This window comes from Parasteatoda tepidariorum, chromosome 3 (genome assembly GCF_982258835.1).
Source record: "Parasteatoda tepidariorum strain Cologne lab strain chromosome 3, Ptep-v5.0, whole genome shotgun sequence".
NCBI lineage: Eukaryota > Metazoa > Arthropoda > Arachnida > Araneae > Theridiidae > Parasteatoda > Parasteatoda tepidariorum.
The window spans coordinates 121,384,663-121,400,037 of NC_141757.1; the positions used below are offsets into that span (position 1 = coordinate 121,384,663).

At 28.4% G+C, this 15,375-nt stretch overlaps 1 protein-coding gene across 3 annotated transcripts in view; it reads right to left on the bottom strand.

The window, feature by feature from the left end:
- Positions 1-1,636: 1,636 nt before the first annotated feature.
- The window catches only part of S1P (membrane-bound transcription factor site-1 protease), a 56,767-nt gene continuing 43,028 nt past the window's right edge, over positions 1,637-15,375 (bottom strand). For 2 of the 3 annotated variants that reach the window (XM_087160013.1, XM_087160012.1), the window contains exons 24-29: positions 13,228-13,305; positions 13,002-13,145; positions 10,444-10,566; positions 9,540-9,666; positions 6,991-7,102; positions 1,637-2,242 (exon numbers count right to left, since the gene is read on the bottom strand). In XM_087160013.1, the coding sequence (XP_087016139.1) occupies positions 1,787-2,242; positions 6,991-7,102; positions 9,540-9,666; positions 10,444-10,566; positions 13,002-13,145; positions 13,228-13,305 (1,040 nt within the window). In that variant the 3' untranslated portion in view covers positions 1,637-1,786. Of the gene's footprint in view, positions 2,243-5,882; positions 7,103-9,539; positions 9,667-10,443; positions 10,567-13,001; positions 13,146-13,227; positions 13,306-15,375 lie in introns of those variants that run through there. The other variant, XM_087160014.1, reaches the window with a different exon arrangement.

The window sequence follows — 15,375 nt, forward strand, 5'->3', positions numbered from 1 at the left end:
CCTAACAAAATAACATTTTTAAACATGATCCATTAGAAAATATAAGTCATTAAAGATTAAAATGTGATTAAGTTTCAAGCAATTCATTCCATTTTCAACTCAAATTAGGAATCGAACAGTACAACACATTCATTGTAATTAATATCTGATTCGGTTTAATTAGACACAGTTATAAAAGGAAAAAACATATTCAACAAAATAACAATATTAATTAATAAATTACTAACAAAAAGGATAAGTATGAAATCACAAAATACATGTTATTCTTTCAAATTATAGACTGAGAAATATCAAATGAACATAACAACTGGTAAAGAACAAAATTTATAATAAAAATATTTTAAACCTTAATCAGAAATTTAAAATTGACGTAACATAAATTTTTTTAATGACCTTTTCTCACCAAACATTGCTTTTAAGCAATACAACTATGTTGGATTCTCTTAAATTCGCTTTTCTATTTTGAGAGAGGACCCTTTTAAATGCTTTGCTATATAAGTACATTTGTACTGCACTGTAACCCAACAGAAAGTCTGATACCATGAAAACAAGATTAAAACAATTTCTTGACTCTACCCTACACCCTCACACCCCTATCCAAAGTGACTGATACTAACCACAGTAACTATGAGTCTGTTGTCAAGAGAAGTTCCTGCATTAGCCTGAGAGTATATAAAATTTACTTGTCAAACACAATTTCTCTATTAAATGAAATCGTGTGAAAACTGATTTTTCATACGAACTAACTATGTCCAGTTTCCTGTTAAAAACCCAAATTGAGTTTGATTTTAAACGGTTGCAAGTTCAACTATTTCTCAATGCTGCTTTTTCAATATGGTTTTTGCAACGAATTACCTACATTGTAGTATTTATTAAACAAACTATTGTGATTGAATACACAATCTTCAATTATACAAAAAATAACTACGGACATATACAACATAAATTATGAATTAAATCAAAAGACCATTCACAGTACGCAAAAACAATATATGTTTATGAAAGAAAAACTATTAGCTAATTTTCATTTGCTGATATTATATATGGATAACCAAGTCTAAACAATAACAAGCTTCCCAAAACCAGAAAAAATATGAAACATTTTTGGTATTTCCCTCACCCAATATTGCGTTTGTGTGGGAGGTTTAGAAACTGTGGCAGGCTAGCACCAACCCACTGCTCTTGGTGACCATGGATTAGTATACCCTTGCTGTCAGGCTAATCATGGGAGATTTTTGTGGTTTTCAACTCAACGTAACGAAAAGACATTAGCTCCAACAAAACAGTGCCCCGAAGAATTCCATTTTCATCTTGATAGGGTTCTGCATTACAAGGCTACGGAGCTGAATGTTGAGAATTGTAAACCATAAATTGGGTTTGGTTGTTCAACTCCAGTTATAAAATGAAATCTTACCATTCGTAAGATTTTATACAGTCAATTAAATGGAGAAACAAGAATTGAGCTAAATATATTTATAACGATAGATAAAATCAATGAGTTTCAATCATTTGAGAATTAAAGCTTATTTACGATTTTCACTTATTTAAACTTCGAATTACCTCTCTATGAAGTTATTTTGTTTTCTACTCCATATCATTCTAAATACTGGACATTCTAAATAAGGAAAACAATAGCTTGAATAAAACTCAAAAGCAAATTGGATGAGAAAAGGTTAAATACGAAAATTTGTTTTGATTAAACAGATATTCAGGGGGGAAAACACGAAAATTAAAAAAAAAAAGTTCACCTAAAAAGCAATCATTTGATAAACGTTTTTAATCATAATCACAAGACATAACACACACTTTCTTTCACATTAGGAACAAAAACATTTAGGGATGGCGATTGAAAACAACGATCGACCTGATCGTGGTTGGTGAAGTCGAAGTGAATTTCAATATGGTGGTCAGAGATTCTGCTAAACTTAAACTCAGTATCCGATTCCATGTACATCGATAAAAATGAACTTGACATTCCTTCAGCGAGAGGTGCCATTTCATTTACAAATGATTTTGAAAAGCTACTAGAAATTACACTGCGGTGAGAATAATTACTGTTGATGGCACCAGAGGGTGCCTCTTCCTGCTGAATTAATTCATGTACTTCAATGTTGCATCTAACTTCAAGAATATCAGGGCTCTTCGAAAAGTAGGGAAATGCTAGTTTTCTACAACGACTGACAGTGTGGCAAGTTTTCTTGAAACTAGTACCCCCAGGCAAAAGCCAAGATTCACTTTTAACCTGCATAAATAAAATTTTATTTATTTAAATTAAATGAAAACCCTGTGAAAATGTATCAGCCTCCACCTTAGGTTAGTAAATAAAAGTTATAGAAACAAGCTTAAAGTAAAATACTTTTAAGTTTCTGAATAATAATAGCCAGGGGTAGAAATTAAGATGATTCAGTCTCTGGTCCAAAGGATCAGTAACTGGAAGTTTTTACTAGTCTGTTAACATTTTTACTAATTTGTTCCTATGCCTCAGACTCTTTTAGAACAAAAAGACTTGAAAAATAAAAAAATTAATAAATATATTTAAGTTTTGTAAACTAGTTAAAAATACAGATGAAGTTCCATATATATTTTGTTGTCTTTTACTTAGATTAATTATTGCATATTTACCAGCAGGTCATTAACTTTTTTTTAAAACTTTTAATATTAATCTTTAACTTTTAATGTGTAAGTGAAATTTAATGAAAAATTACAGAAAATTGCACAATTGAAACATTTTTGTGTCAGAAACAACAAACCAAAAAATAAAATCAGTGTACCATATCCTTATACTTATTGTTATAGATCTATTGCTGATCTGGGGGACCACCGATAATTATTTTATAGTAGTTTGAGTCGAATTTATTGGTCCTATCACTACAGAGCACCATTAATTTTGAGCCCCGACATTGCAATTAAAATTTTGCAGGTAGTATCTGAATAGTTCACAAATAATAGTTGTTAATACTTATAAACAATTCTTATGTCAATTCGTTTACGTTCATGAGCTTTTTTTATCTGTGCAAACTAATTTATTTTAAGATTTTCAAAAGTTTGGGAATTTCAAATGGTTTTTGTAACGCAGTTGCATAAAAATTCTGCAAATAGTTAATTTAATGGTTTACTAGTTAAATGTTGATTTTTTTAGTTAAGAGAAAATAAAGACAATTTTGAGAGATAGCAGAAATAAACAAAGACTAACTGTGTGCTGTCAGTATTAATGTACCTAGAGAAATAGGAATAACAATCATTGCCCCATTCAATAAAAAAATTTTAGTCAATAACTCACTGAACCAAAACTGTTTCAGCAATAATGCACTTTCTACTATTAAAGAGAATCAACCAACATGCAATTTGACTAGTTCAAAGTTTTATAGATTAATGCTATGACTTCTTCCTCCAGAATTTGTAAAAAATATTCTACATTCAGCCATTGGATTCCATGACCCGGAACAAATAAAACACGTTCCTAATTGTCAAATTGTTACTTTATATAAAGAGTTGAAACACAAGGAGAAATTTCCTCTTCTTTTTTTATAACAATGGATAATTTTAAATTTAAAACACTTTATTTATGATTGACTTTTATTTGTAGTAAAAAGTACTATGTAGCTCAATATCGAGTGTAATTATTTCATTGAAATTAATATCCACTAGAAATATATAAAGGAAATTGGAGAATCTGATCAATTTTATGCAGAGTGCAGTGGGAATGGTCTCTAAATTTTCGAAAATTATAAATGAAATATTATTAATTATAAAGTCATTCAATATGATTCGTTGCAATTTGCTTTCTCTTTTTTTAAACAGAATTATTATATTAACTACAAACTAGATTGTTTAAGAAGTCTGAAGCCGAGGAAATTTTTTGATCTTGAAAGTTGAATAGATGCAAAATTCGCTCATTCATGAGATAATGTGGATATAACATTATTGAATGAAGCAATGATAGATATTTTACAACAGGTGATACCTAACTCAGTCTATTTCAATTCATGCCAAATTTCAAAATTGCCTTTACACTAACGTATAAAAAACAAGCATGGAATAGACAATCAAATCGAAAGTTGTTCTCTCATAATCACAATTTAATAGCCATTACCTTTCATTTTTATAAATAAATTGTATGTTTCCCATTTTAGTTCGCACTCAATTTTTTGGCTTCACCGGATTAAAAAAACTAACACATATTTTGTGGCATATTAAGTAGTATATTTAAAGAGTATGAACCATTAAGATTGAGATTAAATATATATAAAATAATCAAAAGCTATTGAGGTTTTTCCCCTGCTTTGACTCACAGTTCATTGCGTAAAAAAGGTTGAGAAAAAACTAAACTAAAAGTAAGCTACATGCATTATAAATATGTAATTATTCATATTATACATAAAAGTTGCTCTAATTTAAAATAAATATGCCTGATACACTTATAAATAGATTATCAATGTCATTCATCAGGATTATATTAGGTAAGAAGGTGCTTGGCAGATTGTATAAAACTAAATAAACAGTTTGGAGAGAGCATTTAAAATGTATGCAAACTGGTTAATCAATAAAACACAATCCGCAGTACACTACTGTAGCAATCTACTTTAATTTTAAGCCATCTGTACAAGTGTCCTTGGTCTACTCAGACATATCACATATAATTCAGAATTAAAATAAAATTATCACTCTTGAAATATATTTTAAGTTTTAAAAATTAAGAAATTTATTTAGCAGCGCCTAATTCCCTTCGGACAATAAATAAAACTGAACATATTTCCTAGAATACATCTTCTACAAAAAAAAAAAGATAAGTAATAAATACATTAAGTATAAAAAGTAAGAAGAGATAGGTTGCAGTTATTTATACATCAATTTAATATTTACACTTTAGAAAAGTTTGAAACTCGAGTTAACAACAGAATGAACTAAGAAATTATTACAATTCTAGAATATGAAAATTCTATGTACTACCAGTTAATCTATATATAGAATCATCTCTATAAAAAGCATCAATCTATATATAGAAACAATTGACAGTTTAGAATTGATAACAAATTACTATAGTGGAGTCTCTCTATAACAAAATTATTTGTTTGCAATTGAAAAAATCACTACAGAGAAAATTTTGTTATATAGAAGTGATTGACAACACATGTGTAAAATTATGACTTCTAATCAAAAATGTAGTAACACATATTATAAATTTATTTATATCATTTTTATTGTAAATTATTTTACTGTATATTAAAATTTTATGGTCAAAAGAGAAGATAATTCATCAATTTAGAGAATAATATGCACTTTTATCTACTTTACTTAAATAATAATAGGATTATTTCCAGAATCAGGCAAATTTGAGAATGAAATGGCTTGCACAAAATTGCGACTTACAATGGCAATCATCTTCCAAGAGATCTTAAATGTTTGTTATAGAGTGACAGTCACTATATTATATAGAGGATATTTTGAATGTTGTAAAACGATCAAAATAACACTGTAAGGAGAAATCTGTAGTAGAGAGAATATTTGTATTTAAAAATAACTAACAGTTCAACATAGGAATTCTTTTTAATTAATATGATATGAATTAATAAATAAATTACAATCACACAATGTATGGAATTTTAATGTTGAATTCAAATACTGGGTTGGCAATTTTATGTCAATAGCTAGCTCTTGATGTGACAGTAAAAAATGAAAAAAAAAAGCTAAGTATAAAGAAAGAAGAGATTGCATGGGGGGGGGGATAAACGGTTCACTTCTGAAGCAGACTACCTAATCCCAGAAACAGCTGGTTGACAGACACCACAGTGGTACCAGTATTAAACCGATAAGCCTGATAATGAAATTCCCTTATCAGGCTAACTGTGAGAAATTTTTATGAAAGATATTTTGAAAGTTACTTTATTTTCATTTTCTCTGTACAATAAAATAGCATCCTGATTTTCATCAAAAGTTTGGGAGAGGACTAAGTCAGTATTTTAAGGCAATTGTACAAACGTTAATACCTAAAATTAATAAAAAGTTCACGAAAGATTTATTTAAGTTCGCCATACAAAACAATAGGTTTGTTCAAATGTAAAAAATAGTATGGATAAATTTTGTTAGGTTAACAATCTATGTTAAAAACTAAATGTGAAAAATACTGCCCAGTTTCAACATTATCAACTACAAATAAGATATCATCCTGAGAATAAACAACCACTACCATTGATGCATTTTGGGTAAAATTTTATTTTTAGATTGCAAATGGTATTCAAATTTATACTTTCTAAATTTAATTTAAAATGATTTTGATCACCACTACATTTAAATGGATTAATATTTATAAAAATGCTTAATAACTAAAGAATCTTACTTTTGAAATTTGAGCCAAATAATACTGATATTTTTATTTTACAATCACTGGGGAAAATCATCCTTTGAGAGACTAAAAGTTGGCAGATATGCAATACACGTAATTAAAATTCTGATATCGCCCAGTTCAATCAAAAACATGTGGTGTTCTATCTCAGCATGGTGTATAAATAATGAATTATTAGAACGAAAGAGGAAACAATAACGGGACACCCACAATTAACGGAACAAAATGTTAGTTAACAGTCACATCAAAAACCTGCTAACCCTTGAAAGCAACTAAAAACTCTAATAGTATGTTCAGTAGATTTCTTATTCATATGGGATGAAATGAATGAAGTGTTTCAATTATTTAATGAGGAATGAATGAGAAATTGTTCATAGCTATTTACAATTATCACATTTGTTTTTTGAAAAAGGAGATATATACAATATTTAAAAGTTTAGGAAGAATTTTAATGCTCAAACAGTAGGCAATCTTCCTGGGGAAGCTTGTGGGGTGCGAGTCGTTCGCCTAGGGGGACGAAGTTTTCTTCGGCGGTGACAGCGCAGGCGAGACCATTTGTACCATAATGAAAGTAGGACTAAAAGACAGGCTATAACAATAACTGAATGAATGGTTTTCCACTGGAATTCAGTGGTATGATTGCTCACTATTTGAGGATTATCCCATGGAAGTTTAGACATCTGCTGCTCGGGTCCCGGCCGAAAGGGAAACGGAGCATCTAGATTCACCGATAATAACTTCTGTGCTTTGTATAATGTGCTAAAAAAGAAAACATAATTTGTAATATTTACCAAAATAAAAATAGAAGCAGACTTTAAACAACAGTGTAGTTAAAAGAATTGCTACACTATAAAACATAGTAACATTTTATTTCAAGGAAACTGCAAATAATAATTTTTAAATATATTTTAAACAGATCTGCTGTCATGTCCAGAAATAAGTATAAGATTTTCTGTTAGCAACTGTTCAATCTTTTAACTAAGGCTCTGCTGCATATGTATGGTAAGCGATATTTAATGACTATTTACGTAGTAAAGCTCTTCCTCTGCTTTCTTAAAGATTTGAGACCTACCAGAATAATATCTAATTCTAGGAAGTATTTTAAGATGTTTTTTTGTTGCTATTCTAATTATTTTATCATTAATGTCTGAAACAGGCTCTGACATTGAGAGGTCACGAGTCCCCTAACAATACCTTATGAAGATTTACAAATGACAGAGAAATATAAACTTTCAATTATAAATGTAAAGTCATCTGTACACTAACTTTTTGACTGTAGATTACGACCAGTTAGAATAAGAATCTAAGGGCTGCATCATTTTGCCTTAATTCAAAATGGTTTCAAGGGCTTCCATCCTATTTAATGGGCAGTAAGATAAAAAGATTTGGTGAATTAAAGTATTAAATGTCAGTTGCTATTTTAAAATGAATAGTTCAGTGGGAATTTTCTAATAAGCATCAAAATAATATTGCATCTATAAATAAATCGTCTGTAAAAATAATACAATATTTAACATATCGAGTGCTACAATAGTTTTACTTTAAAATAGTTTTACTTCAATAAAAATTTTAAAATATATGTAGAACTTCATAGAAAATACAGTTTCAATAAATATTTCAATTAATTACAAGAAATATTTTTATTAAAAGAAAATCATTAATTTGGTTACATAATAAATTGTATCTTATATACTTTAAGCAATGACATCCCTGTCTGTTATAAATACATCCAATAATCAATAACATGCTTCGTAGTGTAGTGAACCGAAGGAAAAATCAGATAGGACATTTTTGAAAAAGTATACATATATCAGATTACATTAGGGCAAATGACAAGCATAATGTATAATTTGCTCCACTTAAGTCAAATGCAATTTTTTTCGGAAAAGAATACAATATTCTGTTTATTTTAAATATCAGAATTACTTTATTTAGAACAGAAGGTATTATTAATTAAAATATGTTTGTATAGGTATTTGGATTCCTCAAATTAATTAAAATTAATTAAGTTAATTAAATGAAAAAAATCTTCAATTGTATCCTTAGAAAAGAGAATGCTCTAAACACACACAAAAACTCCTGATAAAAAATATTTTGTCTTCATAGCAAGATAACTATGAATGAGGATAAATTATATTAATAACACTGGGCATGTAATATAAGTACAATGTTCAAAATGAAACTCTCCTAAGACTATTGATCTAATTGGATTCTCACATGCAATCTTAATAGTTCAAGAGACTAACCTTAAATATGCTAAATAATTTGTGCAGATGATATTTTAAGTTACAATATCAGACACAAAAACATACTTTCTTTGAATAAAGATACCTTTTTGTTCAACGGATTTGAATTTTCGATCCTAAAAGTATGGAAGGTAACTGCAATCTGTAAAATATGATTTCAATATTTCATTTAGGGATTTCGGGCCCCTCAATGTTGATTTAAAATTTTGCCTATTTCCCAATAACTCTGGAACTACTTAAGTGAATTAAACACATTTTTCATACAGCTGAAACCTACTTATCAAAATATAGTTTCATGCAAACCATAATTAGTAAAAAATATTGAATACTGCTTTATTTGATAACGATTAAAATATTATGAAGCCTAAAACAATTTAAACTACATAATTTAAGTAAAACCAGGTGTTAAAATTTCCTATTTTTATTTCTTCAAAATTATTTATTTAATACTATTGAAATTTGCATTTCAAGAAATTGAAGGACACAGTTTGTAATTATGTAATTATCAAATAATAAAAAATTGTAAATGAATATAAAAATTTATTCTTTACCATGAATTATCTTTACATAAAATAGTGTTACAATAGTACTTAAATTTATAGATGTTCTTAAATAGTCCCATATATATGATAACATATATAAAAAGTAAAATTTAAGGAGCTAAATTTTTGACAGTTTTCCCATTTAAACTATGCAGACCACATTTTTTAGATTGTGGTTACTCCTCATACTTTAAGGATCAGAAATCTAAATCCGGAGGGAAAGAGATGTAGATTATTTATTCAAAGAAAATTTGTTTTTGTGTCAGATTACTTAACTTAAATCATCTGTGCAAGAAAAGCAACATATAAAATACTTAAAAAAGTCTTTTTGATCCACATGAAATTTTTCATGTGTTCCACAAACTATTTGGAGCATTTTAAATTTAATAGATAGGAAATACTTCTCACCTAGGTCCAGATTTGTTTAAAGGTTCTGGGCGAACCCAGCTAAGCCTAGGACAGGCCGGTAATGGACGCGTGTGAGGGGTACCAAGATGATGCTCCAATACTTTTGAATATCGATAGAGGTGATTTCCTGTTGGTTAAATAATATATGCTATGACAACAAAAAAAAGGAATTTGCATAACTTATAGAATAATAGATTACAGTGATTTATCATGAATACTGCTTTGGTTAATTAAGACTAATGTATGTTTAAATACAATAGAAATATTATATTGTTATTATATATTTTTTAAATCAGAAAGACCAGAAATTAATATACAAGTATTGATGCTCTGATAACGCACTAATACATTTGCATAGCAAAAAAATATTTGCAAATTTGAAATGAAAAGAGTGTTACTAAGTGTCATTTTTTAAGTCTTGCAAATAATATTAATAGATATTTTTAAATGTACACTTATAAAATTTCAGTTTACTTAAAGAAGATAACTTGAAAATATTTTAGACTTGAAAATTCTCAACAATATAACAATTTATTGTTAATATTTTTTTTCTATTTTCAACTATGCTAAAATTTACATTGTGCTTTCTAAATTTAAAACTGCTATTCAAATTTTATGCAATTATTATGTTGTTGTATGTTAGGAAGATAAAAATTATTAAAAATAATGCTGTTTCATTTATACAACATTTTAGTCACCAGCAAAAAAGAATAAAAATATTTTTTATTAAATGCCCACACTGTTTGTTTCGATAAAAAAAAAAAGAATTTTAAAATAAATGAATCCTCATTAAGAATAAATTTTGCAAATATGTAAGAAATGACTTACTTCTAATCTATGTACAAATTTAATGTAAACCATAAGACTCAGTTAAGGAAAAAGCAACACAGATGTAATATATTACCTTCCATTCTTTGAGGTAAATCTTTGGCATCTAAAACAACACTTGACTTCAATTCCTCAAACAGAGGTGGAACATATTTCGTGGTAGCATATTGCAGAAGAGCATCTAGCAGCCAAAAACAGTCTAAAAACAAATTTTCTCAAGTTAAGTTTTTAAACATAGTATTTTTCAGGGATGATATTGCAAAATATGAAAGAGGGTGAAATAAATAAAAAATTTCAGGAACACATTTGATAAAGAGTCAAGATTATTGTTGCAAAATCTTTTGCTATAAGGAAAATAAAAATTAAAAAAAGTTCCAGTTTAAGTATTTTACACTTGCAGCAAAACTCTAATGTTAAACTATACAAACCATTTTGCAGTAAAGAATTATCTGGGCTTTAAAATGGACAAATAATTTGAATACTTATAAAAATTACCAATTTGGTCAGATTTTTCCGTATAAATCAAAACCATCAAATGACTCAAGTTAACCAAACATTTCCTTCGCACAAAAACTGAGGCTTTTCTTCAGATTGAAGTTTTGTGCTATTTTTAAAATTAGCATACTACTGCCTAAAGACAGGTTAAACTTTACCATGAATGAATGTTGTAAACTCACAGCAGTTATAAAAATAACATATTATCAACAAAAAAGCTCCTGGTTATTTCATATGACTATATAGTGTTTAAAAAAAAAACAGCCTTAACATTGACATATTTGTTTAAATACTATTTCATATAGTGAAAAGTATCAAATTACCTCAATATATTATCATTAATCAAATTACCATAATATGTAATAATACATATAATAATTTATATATACCATGCGTTTTCTTAACTTTTAATAAGAGGAGTGATTTATTGCTAATAGATTAACAGATCAGAAAAAAAATGGCATTTGAAAAATATTCAAATTATTCAGGAGTAAAGAAATATTTTAAATGATTAAATGAAAACTTTGTTACTAATATCTATTTAAAACTGTTATATAAATATGAAAAACTTCCAGAGAGAACTTCATTGATACAATATGTAACTTTACAAATAATAATTAGAGAATAATCTCTTAATGAAACACATTGAAAAATCCAAATTGCCAGATTGCAACTGACATTTGACATTTGGATTTGATATTGAATCTGACTAATTTTTACAGAGTTTTCAAAGTGCACAGTAGAAACATTTCTTAGCATGTTAAATAATGTCTAAAATTCATGTTTAAAGTCATATCAATAGATGTGCCAATTATTTTCTTTCTCATATTTGTTATTCCCTCTTGTGCTGTCCATATGAAATAAACGTTTTTGGAGTCATCTTTATTTTGGGTATCCAAGTTTCTTTAGAGAAAAATTTATTACTCAGAAACAAAGAAGAAAAATGACTTTAAAAAAAGAATCAGATGCAAAATCATACTTATAACAAAGTGGATCTCAATCACATTGGAAAATAATGGATCTGAGGAAAATTTTCATGCATCATTTTACATTGAATTAAAAGTTAGGATTAGTAAAGTTTTCTGAATAAGCAGTAAAACTTCTTAAAAATATTATAGTAGAAGTAAGACAATAGAAAAAATACCATAAAGAAAAATTACGTTATTAGTTACGTAAATAATTTACACAACTGTTATTTTCATATTGAAATGTTATTTTTTTATTTTTAATACATTTAATGTTTAATGCACAAAAAATGAGGTTGATGACTGCTGCCATGATATAAATAATTTTTTTACACAAAAGAATTATCAAAAAGTGGACACCAACACTAAAAAAGTTTTCTCTCCTGATTTTGATAATTATTGGCATAAATTTTATAATTAATTTTTCAGTCATGCCTTATTTTTATCCATAAAATAGGATAAAAAACACTTATACTCATATGCTTAGTGTGAGGAAGGACACACTTTTTGTTTTTAGAAAATTATTCATTAATTTTAATTTTTATACATACATTAATATATAAATATAGATACATATAAAAATTAAATATGTATAACAATTAAAATAATAAACATATATATAGAATAAATATGTACATAACATTTAAAATGAGCATTTTTTTTTAAAACAAAAAGTGTGCCCGCTTCATACTACGCCTATGCTTATAATTGCTATTAGAGTCTAAAATAAACCGTATTTTTAAAAAATATTATTACTAGACCAATTTGTTTTTTGGGGGAGTGTATTTGACATAAACTCAAATTAAACCATTTTTCCTGACTTTTTAGACAAGTTTGCCTAATTACCTGATTTTTCCAGATTGATAAAATTCTCAGACTTCCCCCTGTTTTGATACCACCCTGCATCAATTTACTTGATAAAATGCTTTAGGCCATTAGTACTCAATAAGGAACAAAAAAAATAAGAGTTGCATGATAGTTAAAAAGAAAGTAGGTTGCAAAAAGAAACATGTATCTAAATGATTGAATTATTTTCTTAAAAACTTATGATTCTGAACTCGACACACAAATTACTATGATAAATTGAAACTAATACAGCAGTTTATTACATTAATTAGAGTAATAAGTTTTCTTTGTGTTCATGGTATTTTTCATACGTGAAAAGAAAGTTTACCTTTTTGCATATGAGCAGTATCTAAACAATTAGAATCTCCATAAACAACAATACGACCAGAATTTGCATGGTGAGAAGTCTGATGCAATCCAAGCACAGGGACTTTTTCTATTCGATCTGCCTGGCCTTTTAAAACTTCCATACCTGAATTCAAACATGCATTGTTAATGGCACTATTTTAGACATAAACAAACGGAAGATGTAAGTTATGTGATCAATGACTTGCCTTGATTATTAAGAGTTTGTGTGATAACCATTCCATTAGAGGGAAAACGAGCTAAACTAGTTCCAGAAGCATAATACACTAAAATAGAAAAGTTTTATTTGATTTAGGTTAGAATAGATATTTTTGAAAAATGAAATATTCAATATATCAGTATAAAAAAAATAATAATGAAGGTGATGCTTAGAAAATATTATACATTAAAATTTCTCTACGGAATGCTTTTTGCATACCCCAGCCTTATTTTTAATTCGAGACATTTTTTTTTAAAGTTTAAAAACTTGTTTTCATATTAAGGTTTTTTTCTTTGATTGTTATAAATTACCTTCCTATTCTGGACTTTGCAGTTCTTATATGCACTGTCTCATCTATTAGCAATAAGATTTACCACAATGAATGAACATTTATTTTTATGACAAAAATGGCAAATTGGATTATATTTACTATTCAACCCTTACTCATTAGGATGTGTAAAAATCATAATGTTTTGGATATTTAGAGTAAATTAAATGCTGTAAATAATTGTACTTCTTTTGAGGAAAGTTATAAATTTGTCTTGGGTTATAAATCAGTAAGAAAAAACTTTTTTAATTCAATTCTCTGAAATAGTCAGTACTATAGCTACTGACATTTAAAAAAAAAAAAAGAAAAGAAAAATAAAATAAAATAAAAACTTAACAAGACATTTTCTAAACTAAAAAGGGCTTTTTTTAGAACACATTATTAATGTTAACCCATTATTGCCCAATCAGACAAATTACACTTTTTCGTAAATATTTTGGCTTCAAAATATTTTGTTTAATTTAGAAAATTCTAAGAATTTAAGAAAATATGCTAAAAGCCAAAATTCTATAAAAATTTAAAATTATCGAAGATTTTAAGAAAACTAGTATTACAGTAAACGCCGCTTAATGTGATCACGGCTAATGTTATCAAAATCGCTTAGTCCCGTCCGCTTATATCAAAATACATTGAAAAATCATCGTTTATTGTAATCAAATGTTCGTTTATTGCTATCAGTTTATATGTAAATTTTATTTTCCTGAAATCAATAAAAACAAGAAGGAAAACTTTTTTTTTTGTTTGAAACTTACCAAAAGTCCAAACGGGGCTTGTATATTGTCTTTTAAACACATGCTATTAGGGGTGACCTTCAAAAGAGAACATTGTTTCGGGTATGCCACTTGATCTAGGCAGGTTGCTTACCGAGTCGCTATTGGTCAAACAATAAAATTGGGGGGGGATAGTGGAACTGCCACATCTAAGTGTTTAAAAGACGCATGCAGAAGATCAGCATAAATTTTCACTTTATCATAGTTCATACAGTTTGTAACCTGATTTGTTTTTTATAATGAAAAGGAAACGGAGAGATCTTACTGTGAAAGAAAAGGGTGACATTTTAAATCGTTATGATAAATTGCCGAAAATTAGCCAAAGGAATGCTGCTGTTCAATTGAAAGTTTCGCAACCGCTTTTGTGCAAAATTTTGAAAAATCGTGAAGATATCGAAAAAAAGTGCACTTTGAACGGAAATCTGAATTGTAAAAGAAATCCAGAAGGAAAAGACAAAGAGGGGACGTTTGTGTTAATGGTCCAATTTTGCATCAAAAAGCTGAAGATTTCGCTGCAAAATTGGGTAGCCACAGAAGGATAGCTCCACTGCTGGAAAAAGAGGAAGAACATACTCTTCCGAAGGACACACGGTGAACAAAAAGATGCCGATAATGTAGCCGCAGATCAGTGGATTAAAGAAGAATGGCCTAAACTTATTGCCACATATTCACTTGAAGATGTATATAACGTTGATGAAACTGGCCAACATTTTCGTGCATTGCCTGAACGCACCTACATGTTTCAGAAGGAAAGTACGCAAGGGTGTAAAACCTCCAAGGAACGCCTAACGGTGCTATGTTGCGCTAGTATGACCGGCACTAAAGAAAAACCTTTAGTGATTGGAAAAAGTAAAAAGCCCCGCTGTTTCAAAGGTGTGAAAAATTTGCCCGTCGATTATTTTGCCAACAAAACGGCTTGAATGACTACCACCATCTTTAACGAATGGCTGTTGAAATGGGACAAGCAACTAAAACGGAACATACTGCTGCTCATAGACAACTGCACCGTGCATGATGTAACTGTTTCATTAAAGAAGAT